At 36.9% G+C, this 20,406-nt stretch overlaps 1 protein-coding gene and 1 pseudogene across 1 annotated transcript in view; one reads left to right on the top strand and one right to left on the bottom strand.

Moving 5' to 3' along the window:
* The window catches only part of ATRNL1 (attractin like 1), a 751,710-nt gene that overhangs the window by 55,217 nt on the left and 676,087 nt on the right, over positions 1 to 20,406 (top strand). The window contains exons 7-8 of the mRNA XM_070470251.1: positions 2,566 to 2,653; positions 6,264 to 6,519. Of these exons, the coding sequence (XP_070326352.1) occupies positions 2,566 to 2,653; positions 6,264 to 6,519 (344 nt within the window). The remainder of the gene's footprint in view (positions 1 to 2,565; positions 2,654 to 6,263; positions 6,520 to 20,406) is intronic.
* LOC110141744 (enhancer of rudimentary homolog pseudogene) lies at positions 10,012 to 10,325 on the bottom strand (annotated as a pseudogene).

The raw sequence follows: 20,406 nt of genomic DNA on the forward strand, positions 1-20,406 counted from the left end.
AAGAGGAGATTGCTTTAAAACTATGATTGAGTATGACCGGAATCAAAGTGTAAAATAAATTCTGAAGAGAGGGAGGAAGAATTTTAAGTAAACATTTAATAAATGAAGGATAATAATATCCTTCAATATCCTGTAGCAATGAAAGATAAAATATAGTAGAACTGAAAGAGAATTGATAGGATTATTAAGATATGCAAAGAACTTGAGGAACTGAGATTTAAATGTGGAAAAGGCGAGGGTGGGATGTTTCAAGAGAACAGCATTGAAACATGTATATTATCTAGGGTGAAACAGATCACCAGCCCAGGTTGGGTGCATGAGACAAGTGCTCGGGCCTGGTGCACTGGGAAGACCCAGAGGGATCGGGTGGAGAGGGAGGTGGGAGGGGGGACCGGGATGGGGAATACATGTAAATCCATGACTAATTCATTTCAATGTATGACAAAAACTACTGTAATGATGTAAAGTAATTAGCCTCCAACTAATAAAAATAAATGGAAAAAAAAATGTGGAAAAGAAAAGGAAATTAACTATGATTCATGAAAATGAAAAGTTTGTGAAAATAGAGTCAATTTTGTATTGTGGTATTTGCAAAGTAGAGTTGTGAAGACAGTATAGTTGTCAAGGAAACTTGGAAATCTTAAAAGTTTGTGTTCAAGTTAAATAGCACATTTTAAATTGTGATGAATTTTGCTGATATTCTCCTAAATATATATTTTCTATTTGAACCAGATAGTTTATTATTTTTTTTTTGTCTGAAACCTGTTTTTTTTGGTTACAGTGTTTATTTAGTTTTGTAGTAAACTAGAGGTATAAGATTAGAAGTAACTTTGTTGCTGTTTTCACAGGTTAGAGAATGTTTTTTCATTATTCTGAAGGCGGTTTAGTTGTAGGTAAGGATGTTTAAAAAGCTTTTTAGAAGTGATGGTGTCAGTAATAAGTTGATTAATCTTCTATAATAGAATTTAATTGAGGTGTACATGTTACATTTAAGACAAATTATTCAGTAAATGATGTAAACGTTCTGTATTAGTGTCTATTAGAGAGTATTTTACAGGATATTTATTCATTGACGTTAGTGAAAATTAACTTGTCATCATGGGCATAGCAAATTGTTTTGAACACATTATGTGCTTAGTACTTGGGATATGGAACATCTCAGGTGGCTCAGTGGTAAAGAAGCCATGTGCAGTGCAGGAGATGTGGGTTCCATCCCTGGGTCATGAAGATTGCCCAGAGAAGGAAATGGCAATCTACTCCAGTATTTTTGCCTGGGAAATCCCATGGACAGAGGAGCCTGATAGGCTATAATGCACAGGGTTGCAAAATTGTCAAACATAACTTAGTGACTGAACAATAACATCTTGGGATATATCAGTGGATATGATGAATGTCCTGTCTTTGTGAAGGTAGTGAGTAAAGATAGACAATTAGAAAAAAAAAAAGTAAGTAACATGATAAGCAAGTATACAGGACTTCCCAAGTGGCTCAGTGGTAAAGAATCTGCCTGGCAAGCAGGAGACTCGGGTTTGATCCCTGGGTCAGGAAGATCCCCTGGAGAAGGGCATGGCAACTCACTCCAGTATTCTTGCCTGGGAAATCCCATGGACAGAGGAGCCTGGCAGGCTACAGTCCGTAGGGTTGCACAGAGTCGGACAGGACTTACCTGCTGAACAACAGCAACAAAGTGAATTATGTATATGCACATATATACACAGATAGATACAGATAGATAGCAAAATAGATAGCTGCTGCTGCTGCTGCTGAGTCGCTTGAGTTGTGTCTGACTCTCTGCGACCCCATAGACGGCAGCCCACCAGGCTCCGCCGTCCCTGGGATTCTCCAGGCAAGAACACTGGAGTGGGCTGCCATTTCTTTCTCCAGTGCATGAAAGTGAAGTCGCTCAGTTGTGTCCGACTCTTCGCGACCCCATGGACTGCAGCCCTCCAGGCTCCTCTGCCCATGGCATTTTCCAGGCAAGAGTACTGGAGTGGGTTGCCTTTGCCTTCTCCGAAAATAGGTAGCAGGGGTAAGAAATTAGGAATGCTGAAGAGGAGGGGGTTGCCGTTATAAACGCAGTGGTTAAAGTAGACTTCATGGGAAAGATGAAAACTGAGCAGATTTGAAGGAGGTCAGACGGTGGTGGTGCAGTTAATTGGAGGCAGAGAAAAGAGCCAGACAAAAGCCTTAAGGTAGATGCTGCTTGGAGATTTCAAGAGGCAACAAAGAGGCCCCTGTGACTTTAAAAGTGTAGAAGAGCTCACTATTGTTTAGGTTAATCAACTGGTTCAAATGATTAAGCTGAACAGAATAATTCCAGTAATAAATAGCCTAGTCACGTTAATGCATATTACATGTTTAGATGATTGAATCCTAATTTAGAGTAGGTATGTGTTGAATGAGTCTTTATTAAAAATTTCTAATATGGTATATGAAATTATGAGTTTATTTGTAATTGTTTTTGAATTTAATGAATATTTAAATACAAATAAAGCATATGCAAATTAAAAAACCTAAAATGAATCTTAGCTTATGAAGTTATATTTATTTTCTTCTTGTTTTTAGTTACAATTTAGAAAGCAGTATATGGAATGTAGGAGCTGTATCAAGGGGACCTCTCCAGAGATATGGGCATTCACTTGCTTTGTATCAGGTATGGATCCTGCTTTAAATTTTAATCTTTTTTTAAAAATTAGCCTTAGAGAAAAAAATACTAAATCTCAGATTTATTTCAAATACGTAATGAAAACAAGAGATCAGATGAATCACAATAACTTGAAGTGTCATAGATTTTTTTATACTATTTTAGTAAAAAAATAGATTTTAATGCTATCCTTCATTGAACATGGGGAGACAAGAAGATTGAGTTTTTGTCCATGACTTTATACCTTGTCATCAGATCACTTAAAATTTTTTGATAAAATACACATAACAGAAGTTTATCATTTTAACCATTTTTAACAGTACAGTTCATCTAGTGGCATTAAGTACATTCAAATTGTTATACAGTCATTTCCATTATTTCCAGACTTTTTTTCATCTTGCAAAACTAAAGCTCTGTACCCACACAGTAACACCACATTTCCCCTCTTCCCCAGCCCCTGCAAACCACCCTTCTGCTTTCTGTCTCTGTGAGTTGGACTATTCTAGGTACCTTATATAAATGGAATCATACAGTATTTAATGATTAATAAATGACTGGCTTATATAATGACCGGCTTATTTCACTTGGCACAATGTCCTCAAGATACATCTGTCTTATAGCATGTGTCAGAATTACCTTCTTTTTTTTAAAGGCTGAATAATATTTCACTGTATGTATATACTACATTTTGTTTATCCATTCATCCATCAGTATATACTTGGTTTGCTTTCACCTTTCTGGCTAGTATCAATAGTGCTACTATGAACATGAGTATGCAACTATCTGCTCAAGTCCCTGATTTCTGTTCTTTTGAATAGATAGTCAGAAGGGAAATTCCTAGATTTAATGGTAGTTCTATTTTTAATTTTTTTTTTAAGAACTGCCATATTGTTTTCCTCCATTGAACATGCTATCCTCCATTGAACACGGGGAGAAAAGATTGAGTTTTTGCCCATGACTTTATACCTTGTCATCAAATCAGTCACTTAAAAAATTTTGATAAAATACACATCACAAAAGTTTACCATTTTACCCATTTTTAACAGTATGGTCCATCTAGTGGCATTAAGTACATTCAACTTGTTATACAGTCATTTCCATTATTTCCAGACCTCTTTTCATCTTGCAAAACTGAAACTCTGACCATTTTCTATTCCTTCCAACAGCGCACAAGGATTCCAATTCCTCCATATCCTTGTTAATACTTAATTTTCTTTCTTTCTTTCTTTTTAAAATAATAAAATTTCTAGCGCATGTAAAGCACTATCTCATTGTAGTTTTGATTTGTATTTTCCTAATGATTTATGATGTTGAACATCTTTTCAAGTGCTTATTGGCTATTTATATGCTTTCTCTGAAGAAACATATTAAGTCTTTTGCCTGTTTTTAAGTTTTTTTTTCTTTTTTTGGTGTCGAGTTGTATGAGTTCTTTATATATTCTGGATTTTATCTCCTAACTGGATATATGATTTGCATATATTTTCTGTCATCCCGTGGGCTGTCTTTTTACTTTGTTGATAGTGTCCTTTAATGGGCAGGTTATTAATTTTGAAATAGTCCAATTTTTCTGTTTTTTCTTTTCTTTCCTGTGCTTCTGGTATCATTTCCAATTTTGTATGAAGGTTCCAATGTCTACACATCTTTGCCAACACTAGTTACTGTCTTTTTGATTATAGCCATCCTACTGGGTATGAAGTGGTATTTTATGTTTGATTTGCCTTTTGCTGTTGACTACAAATGTTAGTAGTCATGTTATTTTTTTGGGTATTTGTATTTTTTTTGAAGAAATGTCTGTTTAAGTTCTTTGCCCATTTTAAAATCATTGAGATGTCAGAGTTCTTTATATGTTCTAGATACAGATCCCTTATCAGGTACATGATTTGCAAATATTTCTTCCCGTTCTGTGAACTTTTACTTTCTTGGTGGTGTCTTTTGAAGCACAGAAGTTTTGAACTTTGATGAAATCCAATATATATACTTTTTCTTTGTTGCTTGTGATTTTTGTGTCATATCTAAGAATATGTTGTCAAATCCAAGGTCATGCATATTTAGCTTGTGTTTTCTGTAAATGTTTTATAGTTTTTTTGGCTTTTACTTTTAGGTCTTTGATCCATTTTGAGTTGTTTTGTATGTTCTGTGCAGTAAGGATTTAGAGTCAGTCTTCTGCATGTAACTGTCTTCTTTTCTTAGCATCATTTGTTGAGGGGACTAGTCTTTCCTCATCAAATGGGCTTGGCACTTTTGTCAAATATCAGTTAGCTGTAAGGATATGGATTTTTTTTCTGGACTCTCAGTTATGTTGATTTATTTGTTTATTTTTTTTCCAGTAGTTTGCTATCTTGATTACTTTTGCTTTGTAGAAAGTTTTAATGTTGAAAAGTGTTAATCCTCCAATTTTATTCTTCTTTTTCAAGGTTGTTTAAATATTCTGGATCTCTTGCAATTCTATATGAATTTTTGGAATCAACTTGTCAGTTTCTACAGATCTGGAATTTTAACTGAGATTGCATTGAATCTGTAGATCAGTTTGGAGAGTACTGCAATCTCAACAATATTGTCTTCTGATCCAGGAACACAGGATGTCTTTGTATTAACTTAGATCTTTCAACAATTATTTGTAGCTTTCACAATATAAATTTGAAGTTTCTTTTGTTAAATTATTCCTAGTTATTTTATTCTTTTTGATGCTTTGTAAATTGAATTGTTTACTTAAGTTTCATTTTTGGATTGTTCACTGCAAGTGTATAGAGATATAAATTGATTTTTTGAAAATTAGTCTTTTATTCTGCAGTGTTGCTGAAGTCAGTAACTCTTACTTTTTTATTTCTTAGGATTCTCTATATACAAATTTCTATCACCTACAAATAGAAATATTTTACTCTTCTTTTCCAATCTGGATGCCTTTATTCAGTTTTTGCATATTTGCTCAGGCTAAAAGTCTTGAGTACAGTGTTGAATATAAGTGGCAAAAAGCAGGCATCTTTATAACTGACCATGGTGAAACATCCAGCCTTTTATCGTTAAATACAATATTAGCTTTGTGTTTTTCTTAGGTGCTCTTTATTAGGTTGAAGAAATTCTTTTCTCCTTCTAGGTTATTGAAATAGTAATGATTTATATATCATTCATTTCAATCACATATGATTTAATCACATATGATTTTTATAATTTATAAGTGCTCTCAAGTATCTGCTCATAGCCATGAGAAGTGGTAATAAAAATGTACTCCACATAATATACACAAATGTGTCTACTTTTCTGGTGAACAATGCTTGATGGAAACAGTGAATGAGACTAGCACAAGGCGGTACAAATAGATGGTAAAATTTAGATGTAACAACTAGGGACTTAACAACTAGGATGGTTAATTAGCCATATAATATGTATTAAAACACCTTAAAGTAACTTTTTGAAAGTGTGGCTTTCCCCCCTTCTCGTAATTAAAAGAATTAATCATCATTGCTCATGTGTTCCCATTTGACTTTTTACACATAAGAACTATGTCTTATGCATGTTGTGAGCAATTACTAAAATTTAATGTTTAAACATAGTCTTTAATTCATGTATCTTGATAAGATATAAATATGTTGTATATTAACATATGTTTTTTAATTTACAGGAAAACATCTTTATGTATGGAGGCAGAATTGAAACAAGTGATGGCAATGTCACAGATGAATTGTGGGTGTTTAATATACACAGTCAGTCGTGGAGTACAAAATCTCCCACTGTGCTTGGACATGGTCAGCAGTATGCTGTGGAGGGACATTCTGCACACATTATGGAGTTGGATAGTAGAGATGTTGTCATGATCATAATATTTGGATATTCTGCAATATATGGTTATACAAGCAGCATTCAGGAATACCATATCTGTGAGTTACTTTGAACATATAGCTATACTCTTTTTTTTAATTGGTTGAGAATATTTTTATCTTTAATAGATAATTTGAATTATCTATTATTCAATAGATATATAAATATCTATTATATATTATTATCTATTCAAATAATATTAATTTGAATTTATCAAAATGATTAGTTATTTGAAATTAGAATTAAAAGCCAAGAATTAGTATTTTTTAATATAAACTTTTAAATTTTGTGTTAATATTGCACTATAATATTTATTTTCTTAGCTAAATGTGTGGATATGTTACATTATAGACACATTTCCTAAGGATTGAGAATGTGTATTTTTAAATATGAGAAGTTCCAATAGATGGTGCTATTTCTTTGAATTTTACTTATGAATTGAGAGCTAAAATTAACCCAGTTATCTTTACTATGCATTCCATGACTTCAGGATTTTTCATTTTTCAGGGTTTTGCTCCTAATCTTATTGCAGTATCTCTGTGTATGTATTACTCTTCTAAAGTAAGCTTCCCAAGGATCGTCTTTTGGCTTCTATGAAAGATGATATCTGGTGTGTGAAGGTGACTGGGACAATCATATATGACTTTCTCTACTATGCTCTTAAATATTCTAATTTATTTTCCTGGTACTTTCTTTCTTTCTTTGAATTCTTTATGACATTTTCAAACAGATGTAAGCTTCCCCCCCCCCCCCCCCATAATTTGTCTACAAATATGTATATACTATGGTTGCTATTTCGATTCAAGATCATACTCCATTTCTAGTTCTGGCCAGAATTATGAACTCAAGTTTCTGGCCCTTTTTTGTGTAGATAACTGTGTTCAATTATTTAGAGTCCTTGTGCAGTCTCAGTGAGAAGACTCATTTGCAGATCACTGTTAGCAGCAACAGGAGAGAGCTTGTGTGTGCAGGAAAGGACTCCCTCCTGAATACTCCACTGTTTCCCCTGCAGTCCTTTTTAGTGAGTCCTTCTTTTTCATCTCAAAGTACAGCTGGGCTAGAATTGATATATATATCCTCTTTACCTCTTACTGCCATTTCCTGTTTCTACTCCATCCTCCCTGAAATCACTCAGCTTTGAATCTTAGGTCATCAGACTGTACCACCTATTACTTCTTCTTCCACTCCTGTGTTGTTCCTTTGGTCACTGTGCTTAACTCTTGGAAGAATATAGCTTCTGGCTCACTGTCTGTGTCCCATATACGTTAGTCAGGTATATTAACATCCCATTAAATACTTCTGGCCTCTCAACTTTTTTGATCTCTCTTCCAAAGATCTTGTCTCCATCCTGTGGTACCCTTGACTTTGTGTACCTGCCGTGAATCCCGTAATTTCCACTTCAGATACCTTACTCTTCAAGTGCTACTGATGTTTCCAGCTTACTTCCAAAGAGGATCCAGACTGGTCGTTCTTCACCCTTACCTCCATAGTCCATTGAGCCTCCTGTCAAGTTTTCAGTCTCCACCGCCCCCCACTTTGTACTTGTCACTTACTAAGTTTTAAGTTCATAATCCCCACTCTCTCTACAGTTCTGTTTCATACATTTTCCTCTCCCTGAAAACTTCCAGCAGTTCACTCCTCATCATTACTCTCAGTTGACTTTATTTTACTGAGAAAATAGAGGAACTCTAAAGAGACTTCTGGTGAGAGGAACATTTTGGATGTACTCGTTAATAAGAAATGCTACATTAAAAAAGCCTGTGTACATGCCTTATTGTCAGAAACACTCATGCCCGCGATGAAGCAGATGTGGGTGAGTCATGCTCATTTTTCACATGGGCCCCAGAGTTGTTTAAGCAAGAGTTACAGATTTTCTATGTAAAAAAAGTTGTTTTTTAAATTTTGTTTTGAATTTTTGTTTTTTTTATAGTGTTCAGGGAATATTATGGGTATTATTTCTTCTTTTTGTCATTTATTCACATTTTCTTTGGAATCCAGTTTTCCTAATTGTTCCACAGATAGTTGAAAAGGAGGTAAATCCTATTATATCAAGATATAGCATCGGTTGTCTTTGTTGTTCAGTCACTCAGTTGTTTTCGACTTTTTGCAGCCCCATGGGCTGCAGCACACCAGGCTTCCCTGTCTTTCATTATCTCCCAGAATTTTGGTCAGATTCACGTCCATTGAGTGAATGAGGCCGTCCAACCATCTCATCCTCTGTCGTCCCCTTCTCCTCCTGCCTTCAATCTTTCCCAGCTTCAGGGTTTTTTCTAATGAATCGGCTATTTGCATCAGGTAGTCAGAGTTTTAGAACTTCAGCCTCAGCATAGGTCCTTCCAATGAATATTCGGGATTGACTTCCTTTAGGATTAACTGGTTTGTTCTCCTTGCAGTCCAAGGGACTCTCAAGAGGATTCCCCAGCTCCACAGTTCAAATCATCAGTTCTTGGTGCTCAGCCTTCTTGATGGCCCAACTCTCACATCTGTACATGACTACTGGAAAAACCATAGCTTTGACTATACGGACCTTTGCTGGCAAAGTTATGTCTTTGCTTTCGAATATGCTGTCTAGGTTTGTCAGAACTTTTCTTCCAGGGAGCAAGCATCTTTTAATTTTGTGGCTGCAGTCATCATTCACAGTGATTTTGGAGCCCAAGAAAATAAAGTCTGTCTAAAATCTACTTTACTGCTCCTGGTTAGGTCTTCTCTTCCTTACTTATGATTTTTTATATTAACTTGATCTATCATGCTCTGAAAGTTAATAAAAGTATAAAAATACTAGTTTATTTTTGCTTTTATCTTCTTATATATTCTTGAATTTATGCTTTGTAGAATTTGCTATCATGGATATTCATAACTACTAAATCTTTATTGCGAATTGTATCTTTTAATAGTATAAGGTGCTTTGTTTATTGTTTTCTGATCTGATTTCTACCTTGTCTGTTATTAATATTATGGCTCTTGAATTTTGGGGGATGGCAAGTTGGTCTTTTCTTGGTGTATTTTTGCCCATTTCTTTATTGTTAACCATTCAGAATCACTTTGTTTTAAATGTATCTCTTGTATACAAGAGAAAGTTGGATTTTGTCTTGTGATCCCATCTGGTTTTTGTACATTTTCTGTGTTTCGTTGTCTTTTTTTTTTTTTTTTATAACTAAAGAACATTTATTTGTTTTTCACCAAGACTTTTATCTTGAGGATGTAACTAAACTGCACCTCCACTCCCCACCCCAATTTGAAGGAGGATTAGTACAGTGGATGTTATAAAGCAGGTATGAACAGTTTGAGGGACTGGAACCAATGTTAACTGACAAAAACCAACTTCCCATCTATATCATCATAAAAATGTTTAAGTAAAAAAAAAGGGGGAAGGGAGGGGGCCAAAGGGGTTTTCAGATTGAACAAGATCATCACATTTTATCTAATACATTCAATTCTGGCTAGGGTATACCAAAATGGAAACAGGATAACTATAATACAAAACTTCCACTACAGCACACTGCACGCATCTGTGTTCCAAGCCCACCCCCATTCCCCTAATGCTTCCAAACTCAACTATTTCCCAGCCTATTGGGCCTGTGACGAAGGAGCACGTAGATCTCTTTAATCAAATCTTTGTTATAAGGCTGGTATGTCTGGGTATCAGCTTGGTAAACAAGGCAGCTGAGGTCTGCCAGGTCATCGATAAAATCAAACAACTGACTGATATCATATGTGATAGAGGGCTGTTGGGACTCATTCTCTTCAGATGGTCTTCATACCTGTTACAAACACCTTCCATACACTCATTCACAGATTCACAGTCAGCGTAAGTTCTGCCTTCTGGCCTCTTGGTAGGCTGTACCAGCAAGATGGTGTGAGACATCGCGCCGAAGTCTTCCGCTGCAGCCGAAGCTGACTCCGCCACCGCACACGAGCTTATCTGCAACCTGTTGTCTTTTTTTTTATTATAGCTCTTCTCATGTTGAGGGAGAGTGGGCCCATTTTTTGTGGGAATGAGAGGGGTAATTTTTGAGATCTGCCATTAGGTTTCTCCCATGTTCCTGTCTTCCTTTCTGCGTTCTTGCAGGTTTCTCTGTCTGGTTCTCTTAGTTTCATTGGCTTTTTGCACATTCACATCTGATTTGGAGTTGTTGAGTTTATTTTCATTCCCAGTTTCTCTGGTAATTTAATTTTCTTTTCTTTCACTTCCCCCACTTCATGTTTTCCTTATTTTGTATCTCTTGGGGAGAACAGGAAGATTCAGGATTAAACCATCGTCATGCTTTTGAATTTGAACCATAATGTGATGACTTTTGAAGTTTTAAGATGAATACTTAATTAAGTTGACTGTTAATCAGAACTTTTACTCTTTGGTCAACTTCCAATTTACAGGCTACTGTTTTCTACTAATTTAATTAATTTTGTTTTGTTTTGAACACATTTGACATTATTAAAAGTATTTAATGCAAGGGGTCACAATCTTTTCCATAAAGGGACAGATAGTAACCATTTTAGGCTTTGTGGCCCATATGGTCTTTGTCAAAACCAATCAACTCTGCTGTTATAACATGAAAGGAGCCGTAGACATCAACAGATGGGCGAGGCTTTGTTCTAGACTTAGCCTTGGGTCTTAGCCTGCCTACCCCAGCTCTAGAGAGAGAGTGTGTGGACTTCTAGGGGCCTAGCAACCCAGGTCCAAAGTAAGTTAAAGTTTTGGCCCGTGGGTTTTTTTTTTCCTTGAGTTTGTTTGCAGGATGAATTTATGCCCCAAAGTGACACGATGTCTAGTCTTTAACCAAACTAGTTTTTTCTTCTGTGTAGAGCCTAAACTGAAATAGAATTTTTTTCTGCTTGCCTCTGCAGAGAAGATTTTAAAACCTCACCTTTCATTAATAGTTAAAACCCTTTATGGATCCTAACTTTATATAGAAGTTCTGTGATGCAATAACTGCATGTGTTTACCTGTGTGTCTCTTAGTTGCTCAGTCGTGTCTGACTCTTTGCGACCCCATGGACTGTAGCCCACCAGGCTCCTCTGTCCATGGGGTTCTCTAGGCAAGAATACCGGAGTGGGTTGCCATTCCTTCTCCAGGGTGAGTTTACCTGTAGTATTGACCATTAAAACCAATTCTGTAGGCCACCTGATTGGCACATGCCTTCCCCACCCCATCTGCCATCTGAATATAGTTCATAATTCACAGAATGCACTTTACTTTTTACATATTTCCCTTTATTGAAGGATAGGCCTGAGACATGGTGGTGGCTATACTTCCACAGAGGTTAGGAAGGCACAACAAATTTGTTCTAATCTCAAATATTAATATAGATTGTTATCTGTTTTTATTTGGAATAATTTGATTATAGAATGTCAGTTGTAGTTTTGGTAAATTTAAAAGTATTGAGGGTTTTTTTTTTTGGCTTATTCTACAATCAGAATATTATTTCTGTCAATGAGTAAGTTTATCAAAAGGATAAATTTTTTATTTGATTTTTGTCCTATTGTATTATTTGTCAGGCACCTTTATGAATGTAGTATAAGATAGAAATGGGAAGAATACATGATTTATGAGTTTTACAAGGATAGTAAACTAATTATGAGTAGTTTTAAAATTCTGTAAATTAGGTACAAAGTAAAGTTCATCGTTTTCTAAAATTATATCTTAATAATAAAATTAGCATATTAATGTTCGGTTCAGTTCAGTCGCTCAGTTGTGTCTGACTCTCTGCGACCCCATGAACCACAGCACGCCAGGCCTCCCTGTCTATCACCAACTCCTGGAGTCCACCCAAACCCATGTCCATTGAGTCGGTGATGCCATCCAACCATCTCCTCCCCTATAGTCCCCTTCTCCTCCTGCCCTTAGTCTTTCCTAGCATCAGGGTCTTTTCAGATGAGTCAGCTCTTCGCATCAGGTGGCCAAAGTATTGGAGTTTCAGCTTCAACATCAGTCCTTCCAATGAACACCCAGGACTGATTTCCTTTAGGATGGATTGGTTGGATCTCCTTGCAGTCCATGGGACTCTCAATATTACTTTACTCCTAAAACATTTTGAATTTGTAGCTTATTGTTAAAAGATGTGATGTAAAAAAAAATAATCTGTAAGTACTTCCACTTTTAAAAGTGCTTAGAAAAGAATACAAAACAATAGGTGTATATAGTTTAAAGACTGTCAGAATAGCTAACATATACCATAGACATAGCTTGTGTATACCATAGACAAGTTCTACTTCAGGTAATGATATGAAGTTAAGTAAGGCTGCTCTGAATATAAGTAAAGAGATAATTTATTATCTTAGTTATAAGTGAATGCTTATCTCTATGGGCAGAGTTAAAAACATTTTATCCTCTATTCTTAGTGGTAATTACTACACTGTGATATGACTTAGGTTGTCTTTTCTTGGCAGTTTTTAATGGCATTAGCTACCCAAATGTAGATTGGGTTTACTTTGATTATCCTTACTTTTTTAAAGCTTCTAGATAACTAAGAAAAAAAGTGTTTTTTTAAAAAAATTAAATAGGGGCTATCTCTTCAGCCAGCATTGCAGTGAGGGTAGCTGAAAAGAAAGCTGAAGTTATAGCATAGTCATCCACGAAAACAGGGCATTTTACTAGATAAAAATTTACTCTGAAATATACTCAAAGGATGGTCTTAACCATTATGTATAAATTTTTAAAAAGACCAAAAACTTTCAATTAGCATACTCCAAGTGACCACTTAACTCAATTTCTAATAATACTGCAGATAATTCTGAAGTATCTTTGGCTCTGTGAATAGTACTATGCATCTTCTCTGAGATTTTTGTAATATGATTTAGAACAAAGGAACCATCTGGTTAACTTACCTCTAATTATCTTAATTTGAACATTACTTTTAAAAACTATCTGAGATACTGCAGAATACCTTTTAGTTCTTGAGACTGTAGTTAAAAGTCTTAGGTACAGTCATTGGTATTTCTGAGTTTTAGAGTATCTGCTGTGCTGGAGCACCTTCAAATATTGTTCAACTTTGTAGCTTATTGAAGCTCAGTTTTGGTTCCGCTTGGTTCCAGAGGTATGCGGTAAGGCTTCTCAGCAAAGGATACATCAGGCGTTTTTCCTTCTCTTTATAGAACTTATTTCTAACAGGAAGATACAGACAGTAAAAAATAAACATAATGGTTATGCTTATATATGAGCCCACCAGGCTCCTCGGTCCATGTAATTTCCCAGACAAGAATACTAGAATGGATTGCCATCTCCTTCTCCAGGGGATCTTCCGGACCCAGGGATTGAACTGCATCTCCTACATCTTCTGCAGTTGACAGGGGGGTGGTTTACCACTGAACCACCAGGGTAGCCCCATATGATGTATTACAAAGTAGTTATTTTTAGAGTTTGGATGTAGAGTCTGAGGAAAAATGATGAGTCAAGGATGATTCCAGAGTTTTCTACATGAGCCCCTGGAAAGGTGAAGTTGCCGTTGACTGACATGTAGAAGTCTCTGAAGCAGGTTTGAGGTGAAGGTGGTTTGAAGGTCAGGAGTTCAGCTTGGACATGTTTTATGTGAGATATCCATTAGATGTTAAAGTGAAACCTTCAAGTAGTCAGTTGGCTATTTGGATCTGGCGTTCCAGAGAGAGATCTGGGCTGGAGATGTAAATCTGAGAGCTCTTGGTATTTGAATGGCATTTAAAGCCATGAAACTGGATCAGATCACTAAGGAAGTGGGTTTAGATAGAAAGGAGAAAATAATTGAGTCTTAGGTTTCAATAATAAGGGGTAAGGGAGAAGAAGGAAATAAGAAAGAGTACAGTGAACTAAAAGCTAAGTGATGAAAGGTTATTAAACAGAGTAATCAACTGTGCCAAATACTGCTCTGCTGATGGGTCAGGTAGAATAATTACTAAGGCCTGGCCAGTAAATTTAGTACTGTGCAGATCTTTGGTGATCTTGACAAGAGCAGTTTTAGTGTAGTGGTGGGGTTAAAAGCCTGGCTGGATTGGATTTAAAACCGAGTGAGAGGAGTGGAATCTGATACAGTGGGCAAAGCCAGCTCTTTCAAGGGATTTGCTTGTGAAGAAGAGCAAGGAAATTTAGTGGCAGGAAATGTAGGATGCTTTTAAAACTGGGTTTTCACAGAAGCAGGCCATGAAATAAGAATTCAAGTGAATTTTACTTGGAAGGTGCAGGTATCACTCAAGGGATTTGAGAAGTGATGCAGGAGTGAGAAGACCCCCATTAAAGGGTCTGTTAGTAAGGCATGTACCAGTGGTGATGGAGCTTAGTTGCCCAGGCTTTTAAATCAGCACATACTATTTGAGTTCTATGGGCTATCTCTATAAAGTCAATCGATTCTTTATCCAAGGATTTGTTTCATTGAGTGTGGCTTGATTTATATTAAAATATGTGCAGATAAAATAACAGAATGTAACAACAGAATTCTTAGTATGGTAATAGCTTGTGTGAAACACACGTGAATAGATCTGGTGGAGAAAATTTTTATCAGAATACCCTAGAGTACAACTTCTAAAAATATTTGGTTATTAAGGGGTTGGGAGTGACAGTAACCAACAAGCTTCATGCAAAAAATTATTAGAAATTAACAGGAGTATGTATAATGAGAAAATTAGCTTGCAGTAAATGCTCCATAAACTTTGGTTTAAGTAACAAAGTGGGGGTGGCCTTTGTAATTGCGTAATGATGAAAGACTCTCTCTGTTCCACAGTTGTACTTCTGCCTTTTTCATTTTCTGGAAATGGTTTAATTATCCTCTAAATTCATGCATCTCTTTGTTTATAAATGACTATGATACATATATTGCTTTTTTAAAAGGTATTCTTGTTGTATTTATATTCTTTTTCTAAGAAGTTAATTTTGGAGCAGAATCCTGCTGTATACCTCTTTGTATATGTACTTCTAGTAAAGTGCAATGTTTTCAGCAATATTGCTTAAAAGTGAATCTATACTTTTCCTGAATGTTTTAAGTATTAGCCAAATTATTTCAGTATGTACTTTATTCTTTTTTGTATGGTGATTCATATGGTACTGGATTTGATGTTCTCCACTTGTCGCTCCAGATCGACCCTCATCATTTCATTCTGCGCCCATGCCCTCCAGCTTTCAGTTGGGATCAGAAGGTGGGAGATGGGCGAGGTTAAGGTGTTTTTCTCCTCTCCCCCCCTCCCTGCTGGATCTTCCTGGGTTAATTGTGCTGTCCTGCTGAAGTCTGCACTGTCAGATGTTCTTCCCCATAGCAGTTGCTCTTCTGAGTTCTAGAAATGTTCTTCCTCTTGCTTTTTTCATGTGACAGGAGAGTAAAGGCTTGCTGCTGTGATAGTCCCAGAATTTTTCCCTGGCCGTACTTCTGCAGGGCTTCCCCGGTGGATCAGACAGGGTCAGGAAGATCCTCTGCAGAAGAGAATGGCTACCCACTCCCATATTCCTGCCTAGAGAATCCCGTGGACAGAGGAGCCTGGTGCGCTACTGTCCATAGGGTCGCAAAGAGTTGGGCACGACTGTGCGACCAACTCTGTCACTGTCACATACTTCTGTAAATAGTCTTTTTATTAGACTCTGTGTGTGTGTGTATGTGTGAACAGGCGTGCACGCTCAGTCTCTTTAATCATGTCCAATTCTGTGACCCTGTGGACTATTGCCCGCCAGGCTCCTGTGTCCCTGGGATTCTCTAGGCAAGAATACTGGAGTGGGTTGCCATGCCCTCCTCCAAGGGATCTTCCCAGCCCAGGGATTGAACCCACGTTTCCTGTGTCTCCTGCATTGCAGATGGACTCTTCACCACTGAGCCTCTGGGGAAGCCCTGTTAGACTCTTCACAGTGAGTCATTTTGAGCACGCTGTGTTTTCTGTCCAGCTGACTGACTGCACCTACTGTTCATTCTTAGAGACTCACATATAACTGTTAACCTGAATGGAACTTGGTGTGTACTGAGGTATTAGGATCCTGGAAGTTGGGAGAATGAAGTGTTTTCTGAGAGGACTTCACACTTGGTTAACAGAGAAAAATGTCAAAAGAAATACAAACTTTTGAAAGAGGGTGGAGCTAGGTCCTTTAGTCCATTTCTACTACTACTGTTCTTGAATTTTTAAATTTTAGTGTGGCTATCTGTGGCATTTTAGTTTCTCTTATTGTTAAAGATTGATATATTTGCTTAACATTTTTCAAGAGCATTAACTATTCTAAATTTTAAAATAAGCAGCATTCTTAGCTGCCAATTTATTACTTTCTAATTACTGAAAAAAAACATTGTTGAATATTCTTTTAAGTTTTCTTCTTATAATTATGTTTACTCAGACTCAACTGTATTTGGTTATTATGTCATCAAAATACAAGTAAGTAGTGATGTCTTGCTTGCAAAATCACCCTCAAAAGTACATACCTGATAAGAGGATATTTATTTTTTTTAAAATAACAATTTGTTGTGTTCTTTTAAGTTTTCTATTTATAATAGTTCATGTTAATATTTTTTTATTTAAAAACAAAGTTTTCTGCTTTCCATTAGTGTGAAATCCAGAATTTCTTAAAATGCACTTTTTTTTAATTTTAAAAAAGAGAGCTTTATCACATATACATGTATGCTTATATGGGATATCATTTTGCTTATTTATATTTTATTTTTTATAAAGCAGAAATAATATTTTATGCAGTTTTCTGTGGTTTTATTTTATTTCTTTCACCAGTGTATTTTGTATTCCCAGGATTAATTCATGTTGTTTTGTATTCCTATGGTTAACTTTTTTGATGTCTTTCATTGTCTGACTCTTCTGTGATTTGCCTATCCATTCTCCTGTTTGGAGAACTGTGGACGGAGGTTTGTGACATTGTACAGCAATCCAATCTCCTTTTGGATTGGGTGTCCAATAAAATTTACCCACAGCAGCAATTTTGAGACATTTTGGTAAAAATACTATATTTTTAAAGATAATGAAAGAAAATTCCTAGGCTCTTTAGGCAGAAAGATGAACTATCTTACATGGGCAAGAGATTAGATTAACAGCTTGAAACTAATGGCAGCCATGGAACAAATATTTCAAGAAATTTAAGGAAAGAAAATATAAGCTAAAGGTTTTTCAGTTCAGTCAGTTCAGTCGCTCAGTCGTGTCCGATTCTGCGACCCCATGGACTGCAGCACGCCAGGCCTCCCTGTCCATCACCAACTCCCAGAGTTTACTCAAACTCATGTTCATTGAGTCAGTGATGCCATCCAGCCATCTCATCCTCTGTCATCCCCATCTCCTCCTTCCTTCAATCTTTCCCAGCATCAGGGTCTTTTCCAGTGAGTCAGTTCTTTGTATCAGGTGGCCAAAGTATTGGAGTTTCAGCTTCAGCATCAGTCCTTCAATGAATATTCAGGACTGATTTCCTTTAGGATGGACTGATTGGATCTCCTCGCCCTCGAAGGGACTCTCAAGAGTCTTCTCCAATACCACAGTTGAAAAGTATCAATTCTTTGGAGCTCCACTTTCTTTCTAGTCCAACTCTCATGTCCATACATGACTACTGGAAAAACCATATCCTTGACTCGACGATCTTTGCTGGCAAAGTAATGTCTCTGTTTTTTAATATGCTGTCTAGGTTGGTCATAGCTTTTCTTCCAAGGAATAAGCGTCTTTTAATTTCATGGCTGCAGTCACCATCTGCAGTGATTTTGGAGCCCCCCCCAAATAAAGTCTGTCACTGTTTCCATTGTTTCCCCATCTATTTGCCATGAAGTGATGGGACCAAATGCCATGGTCTTAGTTTTCTGAAGGTTGAGTTTTAAAGGTTTTTATATTTTGCCAAATAGCTTTTCATGTGTCAGACCTATAGAAAAAACATTTTGAACATGGCCAAACTCAGATAATTCTGTACATGTGGGCCATTACCATTTTTATTAAAATAGAAATTGTGGATTTTTTTTTTTTATAGGTCTAGCTATTAAGTAGTTTAGGCTTGGTAGGCCATAGTCTATATTGTCACCACTCAATTCATCCTAGAGAATAGCTCCATCTAATGAAGTGGTAATGTATTTATGATATTGCAGTTTTTTGTATAGATATTAAATATCAGTAAGATATACACATGCATATTTAACTTTTACTGATACCTATTTTCACAGATATTTGTAAGGCTTCCTCAGACAACCATTTTGCCTTTTTGCATTTCTTTTCCATGGGGATGGTATTGATCCCTGTCTGCTGTATAATGTCACGAACCTCTGTCCATAGTTCATCAGGCTCTCTGTCTATCAGATCTAATCCCTTAAATCTATTTCTCACTTCCACTGTATAGTCATAAGGGATTTGATTTAGGTCATACCTGAATGGTCTAGTAGTTTCCCGTACGCTCTTCAGTTTAAGTCTGAATTTGGCAATAAGGAGTTCATGATCTGAGCCACAGTCAGCTCCTGGTCTTGTTTTTGCTGACTGTATAGAGCTTCTCCATCTTTGGCTGCAAAGAATATAATCAATCTGATTTCAGTGTTGACCATCTGGTGATATCCACCTAACAGAAGCAGAAGATATTAAGAAGAGATGGCAAGAATACACAGAAGAACTGTACAAAAAAGATCTTCATGACCCAGATAATCATGATGGTGTGATCACTCACCTAGAGCCAGACATCCTGGAATGTGAAATCAAGTGGGCCTTAGGAAGCATCACTATGAACAAAGCTAGTGGATGTGATGGAATTCCAGTTGAGCTATTCCAAATCCTGAAAGATGATGCTGTGAAAGTGCTGCACTCCATATGCCAGGAAATTTGGAAAACTCAGCAGTGGTCACAGGACTGGAAAAGGTCAGTTTTCATTCCAGTCCTTAAGAAAGGCAATCCCAAAGAATGCTCAAACTACCACACAATTGCACTCATCTCACACGCTAGTAAAGTAATGCTCAAAATTCTCCAAGCCAGGCTTCAGCAATACGTGAACCGTGAGCTTCCAGATGTCCAAGCTGGTTTTAGAAAAGGCAGAGGAACCAGAGATCAAATTGCCAATATCCGCTGGATCATCAAAAAAGCAAGAGAGTTCCAGAAAAACATCTATTTCTGCTTTATTGATTACGCCAAAGCCTTCGACTGTGTGGATCGCAATAAACTGTGGAAAATTCTAAAGGAGATGGGAATACCAGACCACCTGACCTACCTCTTGAGAAACCTGTATGCAGGTCAGGAAGCAACAGTTAGAACTGGACATGGACCAACAGACTGGTTCCAAATAGGGAAAGGAGTACGTCAAGGCTGTATATTGTCACCCTGCTTATTTAACTTATATGCAGAGTACATCATGAGAAATGCTGGGCTGGAAGCAGCATAAGCTGGAATCAAGATTGCTGGGAGAAATATCAATAACCTCAGATATGCAGATGACACCACCCTTATGGCAGAGAGTGAAGAGGAACTGAAAAGCCTCATGATGAAAGTGAAAGAGGAGAGTGAAAAAGTTGGCTTAAAGCTCAACATTCAGAAAACTAAGATCATGGCATCTGGTCCCATCACCTCATGGGAAATGGATGGGGAGACAGTGGAAACAGTTGCAGACTTTATATTTTGGGGCTCCAAAATCACTGCAGATGGTGACTGCAACCATGAAATTAAAAGACGCTTACTCCTTGGAAGGGAAGTTATGAGCAACCTAGATAGCATATTAAAAAGCAGAGACATTAGTTTGCCAACACAGGTCCGTCTGGTCAAGGCTATGGTTTTTCCAGTGGTCATGTATGGATGTGAGAGTTGGACTGTGAAGAAAGCTGAGTGCTGAAAAATTGATGCTTTTGAACTGTGGGGTTGGAGAAGACTCTTGAGAGTCCCTTGGACTGCAAGGAGATCCAACCAGTCCATCCTAAAGATCAGTCCTGGGTGTTCATTGGACGGACTGATGCTGAAGCTGAAACTCCAGTACTTTGGCCACCTCATGCAAAGAGTTGACTCATTGGAAAAGACCCTGATGCTGGCAGGGATTGGGGGCAGGAGGAGAAGGGGACGACAGA

Source organism: Odocoileus virginianus, chromosome 7, assembly GCF_023699985.2.
Source record: "Odocoileus virginianus isolate 20LAN1187 ecotype Illinois chromosome 7, Ovbor_1.2, whole genome shotgun sequence".
Taxonomy (NCBI): domain Eukaryota; kingdom Metazoa; phylum Chordata; class Mammalia; order Artiodactyla; family Cervidae; genus Odocoileus; species Odocoileus virginianus.